This window comes from Oreochromis niloticus, linkage group LG13 (assembly GCF_001858045.2).
Source record: "Oreochromis niloticus isolate F11D_XX linkage group LG13, O_niloticus_UMD_NMBU, whole genome shotgun sequence".
Lineage (NCBI taxonomy): Eukaryota > Metazoa > Chordata > Actinopteri > Cichliformes > Cichlidae > Oreochromis > Oreochromis niloticus.
In genome coordinates this window covers 5,981,480-5,999,963 of record NC_031978.2, presented here as the reverse complement: position 1 = coordinate 5,999,963, position 18,484 = coordinate 5,981,480, and the positions used below count along the sequence as shown (strand labels likewise).

Genomic DNA, 18,484 nt, shown 5'->3' with positions numbered 1-18,484 from the left:
AATAAGTGTGCAAAAAGGCTTGAACCACTCTTCATTTCTTTATATTTTTCTAGGAAAATAAGAGATGGATTCAGATGTTTACTGAAATATACAGCTGTAATCATACATACAAATGCAGCATAAATGACAAAAACAAGCTTGGCAGTCAATATTTGATATGTCCACCTTTATTCTTTAACACATTTGACACAGCCTGAACTCCTTTAGGCAAAGCTCATTTAAGTGGCTTCAGGAATAGTTATCCAGACTTCGTGAAGGACACCACAAGGTTCTTTGGATGTTGGCTGATTTTTGTTGTGTTGTCAGTTGTCTAGATGATTCCACACTGTTTTAATAATGTTGGCCAATCCATGACTGAGTGTTTTATTGTGTGCTTTTCTGTCCAGGTATGCTTTTAGTGCATTGGCAGTGTGTTTGGGATCATTGTAATGTTGAAAAATGTGGCCCCTGGTAATCAGACACTTTCCAGGTGCCACTGCATTGCAGATCAAAATCCGATGGTACTTTTCCGAACCAAAACCATTTAAATCAAAACTGAACCAAAGACCTGTTGCTGCTGATTTGCAGTGCAGTTCTTGTGAAATCCAGTATACTCTCTGGGGATCTTGACCTTTGGCCGCGGGGGCTCTGCCTGGGGCATCCCTCCATGGTGTGTGCACACAGTTGTCATCGAGATGTGTGGCCTTGGGTCTTTAGTACTCTCTTGGGCTGCAGATGGCCTGAGTCCCCTGGGTCTTTCTCTATGCCTCTGGCTCCTGGAGGGCGTTGTTGCGCCTTCACACCCTCATTATCAAGTATTTCATCACAAACACAACACACACACACACACACACACACACACACAACACAACAAGACTGTTGGTTAGTGCATGTATTTCTTCACTTTTCAGGTGCTTTTCTTTGGATGTGTTTTCTTACAGGTGCAGCAGTTGGAGACCCATTGCATTTTCCCACTTGTGCTCTGTCCTCTTGCTATCATATTTTTACCTATTTTACCCCTTTTTCCTTGCTATTTTTCTTCAACTCTGGCATTGCCATATTACAAGTGCACTCATGTGAACAATAATAATAATAGAAATCAATAAATATAGAAAGAAAAGACAAGGCAAGCACAATAAGAGGAGCCTACAGAGAGTCTATGGAGCTCATCTTTGAAGAGCAAATGCTTAGCACAACGATGCATTCGAATCCTGATTCTGACTCTGCAAAATCTGCCAGTCCCGACCAATGACTGTACAGGTTACAAAAAGACTACAAAATGTACTGAAGTCTGAATAAAAGGTGATTCAAGACTTTTTTTTACTAATTTTATAATAACTCCCTAAAATACGTATACATGGATTGTTTGTACAATAATGTTAAATTGAACTTTAAATGAGTTACTATTTCATGTAATGACATAAAATGTCCAGAAGATGGAGGCAGAGGGCTTTGTTTTGTGTTATGTGGTAGGAGTGACTGATGGGTTGAAGGAGAGGGTGGGTTTACATCAAGGTCCTTATCTGCTCTCTTTTTTTTCATGGTGGTGATCGACAGGCTGAAAGTTGAGGTCAGGCAGGTCACTAGCGACTTTGTGATCTGTAATGAGAGTAGCGAGCAGGCTGAAGGGCCCTGGACAGGTGGAGATATGCTCAGGAGAGAAGGTGAATGAAAGCCAGTAGAAGCAACACAGAATAGATGTGTGTGAATGGTGAAAGGTAAAGCTACAAGTAGTAGAGACAATGAAGGTGGATGAGTTTAAAAACCTGGACTCAACCATCCAAAGCACCAGACAGCGCACCACAAGAGAGGTGAAGAAGAAGTGCAAGTGGAGTAGGTGGAGGTGAGTGTCAGGGGTCATTTGAGATAGAATGATAGCAGCACAAGAGAAAGGGAAAGCTTGCAAAATAGTAGTGAGAGCTGCTAAGATGTATGGCTTGGATACAGCAGCATTAACCAAAAAAACAGGAAGCTAAGCTGGAGGTATCAAATCCCCAAAGCTGAAGATGTTTACGTCTTCAGTGGAAATGACCTCTATGAACAAGATTAGAAATGAAAACTCTGGACATACACCTCTGATGTTGGAGTCAGTCTTCCAGTTTTGAGGTTACAAGTTCTAATGTTTCTATTTATACTGAAATCCGTTTGCACTTTACCTCGTACATCTGCTCGTTTTAACAGCTGGATAGTGTCGCGGTAAAATCAAACATCTTTGGAGAAACTGACAGGATTTGAATTCCTGCTCAGAGTATGCAGAGTATGGAGCCTGCAGGCGAATAAGAATTCTGTAGTAGTCTCGCTATCCTCTGGGGGGCAGTAAAGCGCCTTAAAGGCATATCTGCCAAAATAATATTAGAAGAAGAAGAAGAAGCTTCTTCGTGGAGGGAATTTTTGTTTGGTAATGTCAGTCTTCGTGAATTTTGTGACACCGAAACACACAGTTTTGGTTAATGGAGTAATATATTGTGCACTTTCTTAAACTGTGAGATTATTTTACTCATTCTGTTCAAGAAAAGGCAGACGGTGTGTTTATACCTGTTGTCACTTTTTGAACGGAACGTGTAGGAAAAAGTCGGTGATTGTAGTTGTAAGTTGGCTAATAAGGATAACGTTACGTTACATGAAACATTAGCCCGCAGCTTTGTAACCTGAAATGTGTAGTTAGACTTGTAGGGTTTTTAAAACTGAAGGGCAGTTAAGTTACCCAACAGTTTTTTTTAAATGTTAAAGTTGATCTTAAATCTGCAATGTTGACTATAACTTTGCACTTTTGCTGTAACAAAACAAATTTCCCACCTGTGGGACTAATAAAGGTCATCTTATCTTATCTTATCTTATCTTATGAAAAGTAGAGCCAATCAACACATATATCTATTTCAACATTTGCTGTAGTAAATATTTTCAGTTCAGCTCAATGCCTGTCGCTGTGCCTAGATAGCACTATTGGTCCTCCAGTAGTATCAGATAACTATTGTATCACTGCCTGCTGTGCTTGTGTGTTTATCTGGTAAAATACATGTAGCTGCTCAGTGTTTTGTTAATACTGTCACTTATTTTCGTTCCTCCTTTCATTGTCTTAGGAAAGTAATGAGTGGACAGGATTCCAGGAGAGGCTCTTCTAGAGGAGGCAGAGGAGGAGGAGGGAGTGGAAGTGGTGGCGGCGGCGGTGGATGGAGAGGAGGTGGTAGTGGAAGTGGTGGCGGCGGCGGTGGATGGAGAGGAGGAGGTAGTGGTGGTGGTGGTGGCGGATGGAGAGGACGAGGGAGTGGTGGTGGCTGGAGAGGAGGGGGTGGAGGATGGAGAGGTAGACCATGGAGAGGAGGATCAGGAGGAGGTTGGAGAGGTGGAGCAGGAAACCATACCTACAGAGCGCAGAGAGGTGAGTTTCTGACACAAACAGTGTACTTTGTAAGAAACCATTAGTAGAACTATATTTTTATTTTTCTGTTGGAAAAATACATGTTACATATTAGTGTTACTGCTATGTCTAAAAACACACAAAAAAAACACACATTTGTGGTTGTGTGGAATGAACAGCTGCAACAAAATAACCAACTGCTCAACTGTCTCTTCAGTCCTTTGTCAGACTACTCTTGATGCATTGTGTCCGTACAAAGGATGGACACTCTACTTCACAGATGGTATGTGTGCATTAATGGGTCCCCGTCACACTGTTACAATAAGTTTAGAAAGACGTCACATTTAATAGTCAGGATAATGCGTCTTTGTCTGTGCCTGTAATCACCATGTCTTTTAATGTCCAGGATTTATAGAGAGTGGACCTAATGTGGAGAAGATCAAAGTGTTTGAGAAATATTTCACTTTCAGGATTCATCTGTTTGACAAGGTTCGTCAGACGAACTCACTGCACAACACACTGGCTCTTTGAGTTATCATTTGTCCATTTGTCACAGTGGCACTACTTGGTGGCCAAGCTATCAGACCCTAATAAGAGACTTAGTATGGGTTTTTTTCCTTTAATTTCTCATCCATCTGTATTATTTTCTTTGTCTGTTTCCATGTCACTTAAAGTGACCTTTGTTTTTGTGTACAGGATGAAATTGAGCGTCAGGGAAGTGTCCTGGTTGATTATGCTGACTTGATTGCAGACAAAACTGTGCGTCACGCACTTCCTGACATAGTCACACAACTGAAACAACAACCAGAGGTGATGCTGAACTGTTTGGGATTGGCTATTCACCAGGTACGCACACAAAAGACCCTACCACACATTTTATGCTAGCGGCATGTTACAATCTTAATGATACATGTTCATATTATAACAAATGCCCAAATTCTAAGTCTCTGTAATTCTAAAAACCCAAACCCTGACTGAAAACTCTCTGCACATCATTCAGGTCTTGACTCTGGATTTGCAGAAGCAAGCTGCTGAGCTGCAAGAGGAAGAGTTTCCTGTTGCTACACCAGTCATCAATATTCCCCATATTAGTGCGAGGTATTTCATTCGGTGAAGAATAATGAGTTGTTTTCCTGACAGCCACTTTGAATGACAATGAATAAGGATGACTGCATTTGTGTGAATCACCCGCAGGCTCTATAACTATGAGCCACTGACTCCACTGCGGATGTTACGTGCCAGTGTGTTTGGCCGGCTAGTTTGTGTGAAGGGAACAGTGGTGAGAGTGAGCAGTATTAGACCGCTATGCACCAGGTTGGCCTTCAGGTGTCGGACCTGCTCGACCACACTGTCTCTGGCTCTGCAGCATGGGAAATACACTACACCTACCAAAGTATGTACACGCACACTTACACGCTAACTTTTTTCTGCAACATTCTTCCTGTACTTAAAGGCTGTAAGTTATAATGTATACATGCATATGGCTTTCCTGTCAGCATTCACACATCTCTTGTTTGTGTTTTATAACCTAGTGCGGAAAGCCTGACTGTCGCAGTCATACCTTCATCCCCATCCGCAATTCTCCTCTTACACAGACTGTAGACTGGCAGATCATCAAGTGAGTATATCATGTACAGTGAAAAACTACAGTAAGACATAGCTAACAAAAATGGTTGTTGCAGTTGTTATTTGAGAGCGGGAAAGGATGCCATGTACTGATATCTAAATGTACATGTAAAAATACATGAAAGCTCCTCCGAAGAAAAGCCTTTCTGTTGCATGTATTTTTGAGGTATATACAGCATGTCCGTAAACTACTCTGTTGCCGGTCCATATTATAATCACCCTAACCCAGGGGTCCCCAATCTCAGTCCACGAGGGCCGGTGTCCCTGCAGGTTTTAGATGTGTCCTTGATCCATCACAGCTGATTTAAATGGATAAATTACCTTCTCAACATGTCTTGAAGTTCTCCAGAGGACTGGTTATTAGCTAATCATGTGATTCAGGTGTGTTGACCCAGGGTGAGATCTAAAACCTGCCTTAACCCCATGTCAATTACATTTAATTTTAAGTTGATTCATGAAGAATCTTTGTATGCAAGTTATCATTCATTTATATTAAGGGATTTTACTTTTTGTTTTTTTGCTTGTATTATTTAGTGTGTACCTTTTACTGTGCATCTGTGTGTAGGTTTTATGTGTCACTCTGGACTTGTTCTTTGCACATTGTGCTTTATCAGCAGTTCACAGATATGAAGTATTGTCTTTAAAGGTCACATCTCATGCAAATAACCTTTGTCATGAATCCCTGATCAATTTAATTTGAGTTATTTTGTGCCACTTCAGGGTGCAGGAGTTGATAAGTGGAGAGCAGAGGGAGACTGGACGAATCCCACGGACAGTGGAGTGTCACCTGACCTCTGACCTCTGTGACAGCTGTGTGCCTGGAGACACTGTTACTGTGACAGGGATAGTGAGAGTTAGCAATGATGGTACAAAAACACACATTCTGATCATTGTGAAAAGTTAAGCCAAAGAAATGCCGGTGCAGTCTCCAATTCGAAATATGTAGTGAAATATTAAAAATGTCTCAACTAAATCAAGCATTTATTCAACAAAAACTCTAAGCCTTTGAAGTTGGAGTTTGCTGGAAGAAGTGCCCTCCTACGTAGACATCAAACATAGTTTGACTGTGTTTTTTAGGTCCAGGCACTTATAGAGGAAATAAGGATCAGTGTATGTTCCTCCTCTACATTGAAGCTACTTCTGTCAGCAATACAAAAGGTATTCTCTTTGAGATCTTCACATTTATATTAATAGGCTTTAGTCTTAACTATTTAATGAACTGGAACTTTCTCTAAATATGTAGGCAAGCAGTCCAAGATGGGAGGTCAAGGTTCAAGCGGGACAGTTGAAGATCGCTGTGGTGGGGAAGAGTTCAGTCTGAAGGAACTGTATGCTATTCAGGAGATCCAGTCACAGCCTGACTTGCTGCGACTTATAGTGCAGTAAGATGATTACCCACTGCATTTAATGCAGCTACCCAGTTTCATGTAGTATTGTTTTAAGAGTTATCACAGTGTCTATGTATTTAATTTTTGTCCAAACAATGGAGTTTGAATGGTATGGTGATGAGTCAATTTTAACAATTTAATCTCAAGTTATCTATGAAGTTAGCTTGATTATTTATTTTATTTTTGTCAGGATTTAGAAATATAAAATTCTTCAGTCATCCAAAAATGTACTTTTTGATGATGATGGCATGCTACTACTGCAAATCAACATGTTTTGACTAATTGCGTCCACTTGTTTTTACAGCTCTTTGTGTCCTGTCATCTACGGCCATCTGGTGAGTTCCGCAAGACTGAGTACACTAACAAGCTTTTCATTAGAAATTACTACTTCTTTCCCGTCAGGGCTCAAATCAGCGGATCGTCTAACTCCATCTCACCCTATCACTAATATCATCCTCTGTCATCCCATCTGTTTGTCCTCCTTCGCTATATTCATGAACTTTCTCCATGAATCTTCCTCCTTTGCTCCTGCCTGGTAGCTCCATATTCAGTATCCATCCAGTGTATCTACGGTCTCTTCCCTGTCCAAACCATTTCAACCTCCCAATCACTCCCAATGAAAATCCGCACCCTTTTGGCTCTGCCTTGCTTTGTCATGCTCTTCAAACCATATACATTATACTTAAAAGTAGTTTTCACTACCAACTAGTAAACCTTGCCTTTCACTCTTGAGCTATCCTTCTGTCACAAATCAGCCCTGACACCCGACTCCACCCACTCCACCCTGCCTGCACTCTCTTCTTTGCCTCTCTTGTACTCTGTCCATTGCTTCGGATGGTTGACCCGAGGCATTTAAACTCATCTGCTTTAACTACCTCTACTCTTTGCAGCTTCACTGCTGCTAATGAGGTCTTACTTGCAATGCTAAAGTTTAGTCTAAAATCTTGTGGCTCTTGTAATTCTTGTGTCTTTTTGTCTCTGCAGCTGGTGAAAGCTGCCCTTGCTTTGGTTTTGTTTGGAGGCAGACAGAAACAAACAGGCAAGAATAGCATTCCAGTGAGAGCAGACCCCCACATCCTAATAGTGGGAGACCCCGGACTGGGAAAGAGTCAGATGTTACAGGTAACTCTTGAGTGACACTTTGAGTAGAGAAATGAATACTAAAGTCATGTCAACAGTGCCATGTTTGTGACTCATAAGCTCAGACTGTGCTGTGTGTTTCCTTTTTGAAACTGTGATATGTTCTTCTTCGACCTAGTACTATGCTCTACGTTTGTCTTTTACTCTGCATAGGCAGTGTGTAACGTGGCTCCCAGGGGCATCTATGTTTGTGGCAACAGTACCAGCACCACAGGTACGATGTGTTAAAGTAGAAAATTCTTAACTAATTTGTTATACAGTAGTCAATAAGTATTTGGTTAAATATAGTCAAGTTAGCAATGTGATCTTTACAGTTTTTCTGTTTTTCTTTAGGACTCACAGTAAGTTTATCTCGAGATGCAGGAACAGGCGATTATGCTCTGGAGGCCGGTGCTTTGGTTTTGGCAGATCAAGGTGGGAAATAGAATAAATGCATTTGTTTTTAAGCATATTTTTATGTGCTGTGTACATAAATCATTGCAACCTGTTCTAGTGGCTTTGAGGTAATTGCACTTTGGTCTCTAGCCGTATTGCTTAAGAAAACATGTATAAAGTATTGTTTGTTTTTTATAAACTTCACAGCATCTTCCACAAAGTATTCCTCCACTGCTTTGACTACTTTTACTTAGTCTGCCAGGCTCAAGTTATCAGACAAGCCTTTCACCCTGCAGGGGAATCTTTTTGCTTCGCATGTGTCACAGTTAGTTGCTTGTGTTTCTTTTTTTACTTGTTTCTTTAGGTCTTTGCTGCATTGATGAATTTGACAAGATGGGGAACCAGCAGCAGGCTCTGCTAGAAGCAATGGAGCAACAATCTGTGAGTCTGGCCAAGGCTGGTATAGTTTCCTCTTTGCCTGCTAGAACCTCAGTTGTGGCTGCTGCAAACCCAGTTGGAGGACATTACAACAGAGGCAAAACCGTCTCTGAAAATCTGAAGTAAGTTAAAGATGGAGGATACAGCAGATTGTATAGTGTGTGACTTGTATTTACATTTGTGTACTCTTGTTCTGTATAGAATGGGATCAGCTCTCCTCTCTCGTTTTGATGTTGTCTTCCTGCTACTGGACATCCCAGATGAGTCACATGACCGCCAGCTGTCGGAGCATGTCATGGCGAATAGGTCAGGGAGAGGCAGAACCAGCAGTGCCACAGTTACCAGAAATAACAGTGAATTACAGACCTCAATCCTATTAGAGCACTCTGACATGCCACTGTCCGAACGTTTGCAGGTAAAGATGAGCTGTCTGTTCTCAGTGCACACGGATCACAATGATATCACAAAAAAAGCAATTGTTTTCAGGCATTAAGTGCATATTTTTCTAGGTCCCTGCAGGTGAAACTATAGACCCCATTCCAACATGCCTTATAAGAAAGTACATCAGCTACGCTCGTCAGTATGTCCATCCTAAACTCTCTCCTGAAGCAGCACAAACCCTTCAGGAGTTCTACCTGTCACTGAGAGCTCAGGCAAACCCTACTGATGCCACGCCAATCACCACACGACAGCTGGAGTCTTTAATTAGACTAACTGAGGTAGGTTTGGATAGCGGTGCATTCTCTCAACACACCTGGCAAAATTTGATGGATGAATACACAAAGTGAAAATTCAGTTTTTGGGAACAGAAGGGATCAGTTTCCTGCTGGTGTCTCATGGTAGCTGTTTGTGTGTAGGCAAGAGCCAAGTTGGAGCTGAGAGAAACAGCCACTAAGAGTGATGCTGAGGATGTTGTTGAGATCATGAAACACAGGTAAGCCGAACAATCGATGCTCACAGCTTGCAGGCAGCAGCGTTTATAAATGTAAGAAAATGAAAGACATTTTCTATCCTTCCAGTTAGCTGCTGCCATTGATGACACATTACCTAATTTGAAGTATAGATCAATTGCTACAAGGTACCAGGAGCAACAGCATTATAGCACAATAGTAGGGTGCTAAGCATAAAAGTAAAAAAAAATCATTGCTCAACACTTGTACCTCTTATATCGTGGCTTCCGCTTCTTAACCAGCTGATTAAAGCCCAGCTTTTCCACCATGTTACTGCATCAGTAATTTGCATCCACCGTTTGCTTATTGTCATATGGACAATATGGACTAATATAACCCTCTCCATCCATAATAGTGTCATGTGGAGCAGAGCTAGCAATGCTCAGTTGAGTCATTTGTTTCCTCTTGAGTTGCACATCGCCACCTGCTCATCCTCTTTTGCAGTCTGGTTGTTCTCAATGGTGTTTTTGCCTCACACACATTTGTTGTTTCCACCTTTAGCAGGAACAGTTTTCTTGCATATTTTTGTTGGAGGTTGTTGAAGTGGCTCCCCTTCTAGGAACTAAATTGTAATAGGAGGCTGAAACACAGCTCTTGCAGTCAGACATGCTTGGACTTGTTTCACTGGGGAACGTAAATGCATGGTGTTGCTATTGCAAGAATACCACTATATGACACTTTCATATCACAGAAAATCCATACTAATATGTCTGAATTGCTCACACCTGCATATAAATTTCTCTCTCCTTTGTTTTGTGGTTCTTGTTTTTCAGTCTGGCCAACACATATTCAGATGGTCTCGGCAATCTGGACTTTGAGCGCTCTCAGCTTGGGTCTGGTATGAGTCAGCGCAGTGCTGCAAAACGACTGGTCAATGCACTGCACCAGCACGCTCAGAGGACCGGTCAGAAGCAGTTCGATGTACAGACGCTTCGATCCATTGCCGACAGAGTGAACGTTAAGGTGAAAGCACTGAAATTTAAAATAATAAATAATAAGAGTCAAGTTAACACTGTGTCTGATTTACAGTATAAAGGTAAAGGCACAAACATTAATAATGTTCACTCACCATTTGTGAGCAATTACTTTGGATGTCATCACGATACAAAAACTTTATTAAAGGAAAATAGGAAAAAGGTATTGAATTGTTTAAGCTCTTTGTGAATAAAAATGTAAAAAACAAAACATTAGAAATGCATGTGGAAGATTTAAAGGTATACAGAAACTGCTTTAGCCAACATGTAGACCACATCAGCAAGGGTTCTAACTCTTGATTATCCCAAAATGAAATAAAACTCCAACTTCAAATGTTTCATCAAACACAGCACATCTGTAATCGTGCCTTACTGACTGAAATCGATCAGATATTGTGTACAGTACTTTTGATTTTTACACAAAGCTTTGTACCTATATAGAGAAGATTTTCCAAAAACTTTTATACTTTGCATCTTGTAACTATACACAGGTGGGCTTCCCTCTCCTCACCACAAACCTTAGTGATTTCATACTTAAACATGAATGAAAACTATATGCTTAATTGCATTAAATGTATAATGTGTATTCTGGAAATTATATTAAGTCAATCATTAATTCTTTCTAGGTGATGGATTTCGAAGGCCTCTTGAGTTCCCTGAATGAACAAGGTTTTCTGCTGAAGAAAGGACCCAAGCTGTACCAGCTGCAGACAATCTGACTTCTTACAGCTTTCACAGGCTCAAACCTGCAGACTTTACCAAAAGGTCGCTCATTGGACCATGATCTGTATAAAGGAAAAGAAATGGAGACTGCAGTTTAACCATTTGAAGAGATGGCAACAACCACAAACAACAAAAACAAGGCTGATTTAAAAAAGAAAAAAAAACAACTACTGAAACCTGATCTTTACCGCTTCCTGTAAAGATGACTTCCCACTAACCAGAGAAATGTTAGACTTGAGATTGATATAATTTATTGTTTTAACATTTGGAAAGTGGGGGGTTTTTTTTCTTTCTTTTATTGTTTCTGTTTTGATCTTTGTTTTGTTTTGTATAAAGGGAAAATTATTAAAAAAAAAAAAAAAAAAAAAAAAAAACATTTCAGTCATAATCCAGATAAAGATAGGTTTTCAGAACTGGGCAACCCTTAGTTTAAGCAAAGTTACACATTTTGCCTTTAAGTTACACAACTTTGTCTAAACTGAATATGAAAGAAAACTGATTACTTACCGTTTTTTCTACAGAAGAATGTACATAATATGTATATGATGTTTATGTAAGCTTGTCTGTGGTTAAATTTTTGAGAAGGCACTAATATAACCCTCTCCACCCATAATAGTTTCATAATAAGTTGCCATTGTATTATAAAATTTCTTTTTTCTGAAAGATTGACTTCAGTATTGGGTGTCCTGTTGGATGTATAGTATTTGCTTTTCATTTTTGTCTTAAACATAATTACCTTTATGGTTACGTCCTATCCGTCTGCTGTGCACTTTATTAAATGATGTGGAACACTCAGCCTTTTGTTTGTTGTTGGTTTGTTTTTACAAAAAGGGAGGTAGTAAAAATGCTTTTAATTTGTAATTCAAAAGAATAATACGCTAAATTTTTACTTATTATTTAAGAAATTGTTTCAATTTAATAACGACAAGTCAGACTATTATCTGATTTTTCTATCTCTTGATACAAGACTTATTTAAATAAGCGATTCTCTTTTTAAATTAAAAGCGCTGAACGAAAGTAGGTTTTACGACATCATGTACCGTATCGATTTACGGCAACATGGCAGCCTGCTGGCTCGATGTGGGTACCCGTCGGCTCTGACCATCAGGGTCGTTAACTTCATGATGAACACGCGGGGAGACTGCACGAGGCCAGTAGGTCGATAACGTAAGTATCGTGAAGATGATGACGCTGTGTTTTCGGAGGATTTCTGCACCGCTGTGCTGCAACACAACAAACGTTCGCTGTCTGGTGTCCGCGCGGAGTGCGCCCGTATGCCTACTGGAGCCCGCATCATGGCGGCTCAGATACACACCTGTCACTGAGTTCGCTAGGTTGAAACGACCTCAGGTGAGCGGCTCGTGCCTCGCGAGACTCAAATGGACGGACAGCCGTGTCGCTTGTTGGAGTGGGGTTCTCCAGCAGGGAAAGCAGACTCCATGGCACGTGCAAGGACCTATACCCATGACCCAGGGAGGTCACGAGCGGTGTGCGGCCAGTTTCCGGTCTCTGCTGTCCCCGACAGCTCGAGGACTTTGCAGTGGAAAGACCGACGAGAAGCCGGACAGTTCCACTGGAGAGGAGAGGGGTGAAGCCGGCGCGGTACCAGGACACGGACTGTTCAAGTTCAAAGAGCTGGTGAGTACAGAGGTGACAGGAGAATAAAGTTCACAGAAGGGAGTAAGCACCGTAGATGCGTGTTGTACAACAATTAATAAAGTGCAAGTCATGTATGTTCATCAGCTTTACGCACGGCTGCTGGCCAAAACAGTGCAATGTTGCATAGTTGAAAAAGGAACTGTGGTCGAATCATTAACCAGAACAATGACTCACTGCAAGTTTATAGGGGCGATACTTGGCCTTGTTAAGAAATGGCAGTTTAAGTTAGTAAGGAAATAAAAGTATACTGTGTGGGGGGGGGGTCTAGGAAAAAAACGCGTTCAGCTTCAGAATCTATATATACTTTCAATCTAAAGTGCTTTACAAAGATCATGAAGTAACACACAGTTGCTTAAGTAGGATTACATTGTTGTAGGATTTACACCAATGTAATCATTGGTGGATCCACACTAGAAGAGCTTTGTGGGTAATTTTCCACTGAAGAGGGAGCACTGGGCTTTGTTCCAGAAAAAAGGTTTACTGTAAACTTGTACATTTCTCAAGCATGAAGTAAGAGAAACTGGATTTTTGTGTTCCAGAAAGAGAGCTATCCCAAACCCTGGGTCATTTACTGGGCTGATGGACTCTGTGAACCCAGAGGTTTAAAAGTCGAGATATTTGACAGTGAATTTCCCCGTAAAACTGCCTTGTTAGGTTTAATTAATACAAGTCCATAAGTAAATAGTTTTTCCTGTACATAAAAAAATGGCCTGTTTAAAATAAGCATCAGTCCATTTTCTTCCACTTGTCGTGGTGGGCTGGATGTTGTCTAAGCAGTCATAGAGTTTTATTGGAAAATCGTTGCAGGGCTAACACAAAAAGAATGATAACCATTGATGGTTATCTGCAACTATCCTTTGAAGCACCGCTCCTCTAAAACAGCAATAAGGATAATTATTAGGTTATTTACATTATTATGTAAATAACAAAATATCTTAAAGCAAAAATTGGGAAACATAAAGTCCGAAGTCTTTATATTAAGGGCCATCAGTCAAACAATATTGTTTGCTCTGGGTCTAAACAGAGCGCGTTGTGTGTGAAGTCTTCTTTTGCGCATGCGGGCCGCTTTGAGCGTTCACACTAGAGCGCGTTTGCTGTCGCGTTTTATTTGTAGTGTGAACAAGCAGACAAAAAATTCGGATTTGATCAAAAAATCGGAATTGAGCATTAAGACCTGCAGTGTGAACGTAGCCTTATTTGTTAATAAGGCCAATGCAGAATCGATATATGTTGCACATATTACTGAGAACAGCTGCTAGAAAAGATTTAGGCTGACTGATCTGAAGCAAGTTCTGTGATTTATTTATTTATTTATTTTTATAGCTCTAGCTGTAAACTCTGTCGTAATATTTATTTATTTATTTATTTTCTTCAGTATGAGAATCCATGGACAATCCCCAACCTGTTATGTGTGTGTCGGATTTTGCTGGCTCCATTCTTGGGTCATCTGATCATCCAGCAGAAATTTCACCTCAGTTTGGCTCTCTTTACGCTGGCCGGAGCTACTGACCTGGTAATCTACACATAAACAGACACTTATGCCAAAGCACTTGTGTGGTTCCAGTCTGGAGTTGCACACCTGTACAACAAATCTTGTAAACTCATTCTCAGCTATTGAGGATTGCAAATAGTTTTGGACATTTAACACGTGTTGATGATGCATCTATAAAAATATTTTTTTTAAATGTGGTAGTTGGAATATTGACTATTTGTGTATCAAGTCGAAATCAAGATGCATGATATGCAAATAAACTTAATTAGGCTTTTAAATTGGGACTCACTGCATTCTGATCTGCCCTGAACTTTTAAAACTAATTATCTTACTTTGCCCAGCTTTGAAACTTGTACCACACTGAATTTACATCTTTAAAAAACATCTTTATTAACATTTATTCATTTTTCGGTCTCATTCTCTCTTACTCAGTTGGATGGTTACATTGCCAGAACGTGGCCCACTCAAAAGTCGGCACTGGGCAGTGCTCTCGACCCACTGGCTGACAAGATTCTCATCAGTATTTTATATGTCAGTCTCACCTATGCTGAACTTATACCAGGTATAATACTCAGTATATTTCTGTATTTTCTTCCTGTCTCAAACAAGGATATGAGATTTTTAACTGTGGACTTCTGTTTCAGCTCCACTGACAGCTCTAGTGATTTTCAGAGACATTGGTTTGATAGCTGCTGTCTTCTGGGTCAGATACAAGACTGTACCTCCACCGGTGAGACACATCATTCTAAAAAACTAAACTTTAACTGAGGATCTTGTATTTAAATGCCATGTAGACACTCAAATTTCAAGATTTTTTTTTTTTTTGTGCATCCCACTGTACAGAAATTTGCTGCAGCGAAGCTGTGGGTGCAGCAGAGGGCGCTTGCAATGTAGTCCTCACTGCCAAAAATGTCACAGTTGATTTTAGTCATTATGTTATTTATATCCATCCGTCCCTGTATTTATAATGCATTTTAATTGAAAGGAAGCACTTCGAAAGTGCAACCCTCTGTCAAGGCAGTGCTCTCGTTGAGTAGTATTTACTTTCAAGGAATAATATTTTATTTTGTATATATTTATTTTGGTTTCTTTGTTCTTTTTAAGCATACTTTAAAAGGTTTATAGTGCAGTAAAAATCAGATAAGGCTAGCATGACAGAGGTTTACTTTGATTACTCAGATATTATGTAGGAATAGAAAATATGTATTGATTTGTGTGTAAGTTGAAAAACATGAATAAATAAATCTATAAACAATTTATGTTGTCTTCTACCCAAAATGTGATGAATATTGCTAAAGTAAATCTTAACTGTTCTTTACTATTTTAGGGCTACAGCTGGGCCACAGTGATTCTGGACTGCCTTGTGAGTGTCTGTAATACTGAATATACAGTTTCCTCCTCTTATTTCTGCAGGTGACCCTCACCAAGTTTTTTAACCCCTGCTATACTACTGCCCAGCTCAAGCCCACACTCATCAGCAAGGTGAGACATACAACCGAAAACTGAAATGTGGAAATGATTGAGGCTGGAGTGATTTCACAGGAACCATATCTTACAGTCACAAAATGCCAGAATTAAAATAAAAGTAAAGATTGCAAGAAGCAAAAGTTACTAAACAGTAAATGATAAATGCCTTCAGGCTACTCATCAGCACCTTTACACAGCCTGTTGTGCATCTTGCCGGAAACATCGACACATTTGGCATCAAATTGGATGTCAGTTAAACTCTGTAAACATTGGATGTTTTTGAGGTAGACATCCAATGTGATGAGGATATGATCAAAGCTATTTTACTAGTTTGTGCCTGTTGTGTCCGCATCTTATCAACACCCAAATAATTCAAATTCAAGATTTCATTTTTGTATTAAGCCCTGTGCTTCAGTATTTCCCAATGTTGCACAGTTTATTTATCCAGGGTTTAATATTCATAACTTCAGCCAACATTCTCAAGTTATAGGGTTTATTACTGCAGTATTGTAGGCTATGTAAAATATGTAACTTGTCTTAAATACATCTGACACTGATTCATTCTAAGTTTCAATCCACAACTAGCCTTTAAACAGTCTGAAATACTAGCATAATTTCATTTCAAATACGTGCAAAATTTTATCATGGCTTCATCTTTCTTTTCTGACTTTTATTTTATTCATGTTCTTTTTCAATAGATTAACACGGCCATTCAGTTCTGTCTGGTTGCAGCTTCTTTGGCTGCTCCGGTCTTCCAGTATACAGACAGCATCCTGCTGCAGTGCTTATGGTAAACCACACGCTCCACATTACTTATGCAATCGCAGTTTCATCCACTTAGCTTTAATATCCAAAATGTCCTTTTCCTTTCAGTCTGGTGGTACAACCAAAAAAAAAAAAAAAAATTGTACAATGGATGCAAATGGTCTCATCTCAGTCAAGCACATAAATGCTGTTTGTTGCAGCACATTGTTCAGGTTAAGTGTACTGACTCATTTCAGTCTGCACCTCAGAGTGAGCTTGAGTAGAAATCAGACCAATGACAAACATGTTGTGCCATAATAACCTACATTTTTACAAATCTACTTCAGCGGACTGTTGAACTGAGCATCGTAATTGAATTTCAAGCCTTACAGTTTGGATTACTGATATGAAACTATCGGCTTTTATTTAGTTAGATTTTAGAGTAGTAAGTCAAATCTTGCATGCTTTTGTGTTCTGTGGTTGATTAAACAGACTGTTATATCAAATATCTAAACATGGTATATACAGTTAATTAGTTTTTACATTAAATCGAGTGTTAAGTTAAACAACAGCTGAAGAAAGTAATGAGGTTAAATTAAAGTTAAAGCTCTAAATACTGTACTGTTTAACCAATGTGTCTTTCTTGATAAGACCACTGGGGGCAGCATAGTCACATTTTCAAATTCAACACATTTAAAGTTTATAACAAACTGGAGATTAATTCATTCCTCACCACAATAAGATAACAAATTGTATTATTGTTTTAATATTAATATAAAAATGATTTACCTTTCCTTCATCTTTTTTCTAACTTTGCATTTAAAAATAATTTGACCAAATACTTTCAAAGTTTGGAGTATATTACAGCACATGTCATTTATCATGTTGCAGGTATATTACAGCAGTGACTACAGCTGCATCAGGTTATAGCTACTGGCACTACGGCCGTAAGACTGTTCAAGTGTTGAACACCAGATCACCGTCATAAACGCACCGAAAGCAGATCAAAAGCAGCCGCCCCAGAGACGCTGAGCCCCAGTAAAAGGACGGACAGACAAGCAGACAGATGGACGATCGCCAGGAGCTCTGAGACCAAGTGGATGTGACAACCATACACGTGTCGCCATGGAAATGACACATGGAAACCAACCGAGGCCGCAGATGGTTTACTGCAACACTACAGAAACGCCTAACAGCAGTTGAGCCAGCAGACAGCATTTAGAAACAGGATAAAAACAGCAAACGCAAATATAGACCGTCCACCCACAACACGAAACACACACGTCAACTGTTATCTGGCAAGAGCGTCTGTTTATTTTTTTCTTAGGTTTTCAATCAAGGGGTTGCAATGTGAACCTAATTATTGTCACATGATTGTCATTTTTACACAACGGTGATTTATGATTAAAAAGGAAATCTGTTTTCGTCTTTGTCCAGGAGAGTCTTTCGGATGCAGTGGATTTTTTTTTTTTGTTCTCGGGAGGAGGGTTAATCTTATGGGACACACATCTGACAGCTGATCTATTTAAAACCAAGAATCGGAGGATTAAAATTTGGGTGCGCGGTGAAATGACATCCTAGCTGGGCTCCACGGGCCCAGCAGATTCTCTGTCCTGATTCATTTAGTGCTGCTTTGGCCTTGACAAATGTAAGCTCAATGCCGAGCTGCAGATTAGTATCCTTATTAAGGAATGTGGAGTCAATGATCCTATTATTACTTGAATAATTAATAAAAAGCATCATCTTTTAAATTGCTTTTATTAATCCAAACCTTCAAATTATCAGCTGTTGTGAGAACAAAAGACCTCAACTTTGGGAAAGGTGAGGATCCCATTTTATTACTTTCCTGATGTATTGTAGACACAAAAATAAATAATTCTGGTTGGTTGCACACATTTCCTTTGCTTTTATGTATGTGTATCATTAAAAACCACAGCAGCTGCAGTGCTGTTTTCAAGTTCTTCCAGTCTTGGGATCAATATGCCTGATAAGCCAGAGGTTATGCAGAGGCCCGGGGAGAACACGAGGGGATGAACTCCTCAGGCAGTCGTATCTTACTCCACTGCGCATTTTTTCCCTCAAGAAGAAAACTAGTGTGATGAGGGGAAACGAGAAAGCATAACCTTTTCATCTCCACCATTTATTTCCCAGCAATCTTCTGCACCACTTGG

General features: G+C 39.9%; 2 protein-coding genes across 4 annotated transcripts; both read left to right on the top strand.

The window, feature by feature from the left end:
• Positions 1–2,312: 2,312 nt before the first annotated feature.
• Positions 2,313–11,746, top strand: mcm8 (minichromosome maintenance 8 homologous recombination repair factor). 3 transcript variants are annotated; one of them, XM_019366869.2, is made up of 22 exons: positions 2,313–2,377; positions 3,060–3,358; positions 3,555–3,620; positions 3,744–3,826; positions 4,034–4,183; positions 4,338–4,435; positions 4,532–4,730; positions 4,870–4,955; positions 5,684–5,829; positions 6,041–6,121; positions 6,207–6,345; positions 6,656–6,686; positions 7,336–7,473; positions 7,645–7,705; positions 7,825–7,905; positions 8,231–8,426; positions 8,506–8,719; positions 8,814–9,023; positions 9,162–9,238; positions 10,028–10,217; positions 10,855–11,214; positions 11,327–11,746. In XM_019366869.2, the coding sequence occupies exons 2-21, from the start codon at positions 3,067–3,069 to the stop codon at positions 10,945–10,947; spliced, it is 2,631 nt and encodes an 876-aa protein (XP_019222414.1). In that variant the 5' UTR covers positions 2,313–2,377; positions 3,060–3,066; the 3' UTR covers positions 10,948–11,214; positions 11,327–11,746. The 3 variants fall into 3 exon arrangements, with proteins under 3 accessions (XP_019222414.1, XP_019222413.1, XP_005473796.2); XM_019366868.2 differs by having other exon boundaries at positions 2,347–2,502; XM_005473739.3 differs by having other exon boundaries at positions 2,349–2,566.
• Positions 11,747–12,008: 262 nt separating this feature from the next.
• Positions 12,009–18,201, top strand: crls1 (cardiolipin synthase 1). Its single transcript, XM_003438245.4, has 7 exons — positions 12,009–12,589; positions 13,986–14,123; positions 14,535–14,664; positions 14,747–14,832; positions 15,516–15,584; positions 16,268–16,359; positions 17,205–18,201. Exons 1-7 carry the CDS (start codon positions 12,134–12,136, stop codon positions 17,299–17,301), a joined length of 1,068 nt encoding a protein of 355 aa, XP_003438293.1. The 5' UTR covers positions 12,009–12,133; the 3' UTR covers positions 17,302–18,201.
• The last annotated feature ends 283 nt before the right edge of the window (positions 18,202–18,484 follow it).

Excerpts from the sequence above, each read along its gene's own strand:
- mcm8 (XM_019366869.2), top strand. The coding sequence starts at position 3,067 with ATGAGTGGACAGGATTCCAGGAGAGGCTCTTCTAGAGGAGGCAGAGGA. Across the intron at positions 5,830-6,040 it reads AGTGAGAGTTAGCAATGATG|GTCCAGGCACTTATAGAGGA; the intron begins GTACAAAAACAC and ends TGTGTTTTTTAG. Across the intron at positions 6,122-6,206 it reads TTCTGTCAGCAATACAAAAG|GCAAGCAGTCCAAGATGGGA; the intron begins GTATTCTCTTTG and ends CTAAATATGTAG.
- crls1 (XM_003438245.4), top strand. The coding sequence starts at position 12,134 with ATGATGACGCTGTGTTTTCGGAGGATTTCTGCACCGCTGTGCTGCAAC. Across the intron at positions 15,585-16,267 it reads AGCCCACACTCATCAGCAAG|ATTAACACGGCCATTCAGTT; the intron begins GTGAGACATACA and ends CTTTTTCAATAG. Across the intron at positions 16,360-17,204 it reads ATCCTGCTGCAGTGCTTATG|GTATATTACAGCAGTGACTA; the intron begins GTAAACCACACG and ends ATCATGTTGCAG.